This window comes from Opisthorchis viverrini, assembly GCF_000715545.1.
Source record: "Opisthorchis viverrini unplaced genomic scaffold opera_v5_128, whole genome shotgun sequence".
Lineage (NCBI taxonomy): Eukaryota > Metazoa > Platyhelminthes > Trematoda > Opisthorchiida > Opisthorchiidae > Opisthorchis > Opisthorchis viverrini.
In genome coordinates this window covers 577,826-578,289 of record NW_008751782.1, presented here as the reverse complement: position 1 = coordinate 578,289, position 464 = coordinate 577,826, and the positions used below count along the sequence as shown (strand labels likewise).

Sequence of the window (464 nt, the reverse complement as noted above, 5' to 3'; positions counted from 1 at the left end):
CTAGCTACGCACCAATTTATCAGATCACGCCTCCAGTGCGCAACTGCCTATCCAACCTGCCCAAATCACCGGTGAACGAAGCTGTGGCAGCTACAACATCCGTACGACAAGTATGCGGTTGTTACAGCTGACAGTGATGATGATGATGATGATGATGATGACGAAGCCATTGTGCCCAGCAGTAAGTCTGCCGATTGTTACCAAACCTTTCCGAAAACGATCACTACTCAATCGGTTCCAAGTGTTTTTCATCTGTTTGAAATATCTTTGTTGTTATTTTGCGTTTGTTGTTTTTGTGGCACTAGACCTCAATTTGTGGCGATAGTGCAGCTCCGGGAGCTTGAAGCAGACGAATAATAGAAGTTATTTTGTTTTAGGCGGTCATGTAATATGCTCGTCCAACAGCGTTATAATTTTGAGGAAGAGCGTGACGTTAACCTTCTGGCCAATGATCTGAGTGACTG

General features: G+C 44.6%; 1 protein-coding gene across 1 annotated transcript in view; it reads left to right on the top strand.

Annotated features, from left to right (window-relative positions):
• Window positions 1-390: 390 nt before the first annotated feature.
• The window catches only part of T265_06200 (hypothetical protein), a gene marked incomplete at both ends in the record, with an annotated part of 13,915 nt that continues 13,841 nt past the window's right edge, over window positions 391-464 (top strand). The window contains one exon of the mRNA XM_009171408.1: window positions 391-457. Coding sequence (XP_009169672.1) covers window positions 391-457 — 67 coding nt within the window. The remainder of the gene's footprint in view (window positions 458-464) is intronic.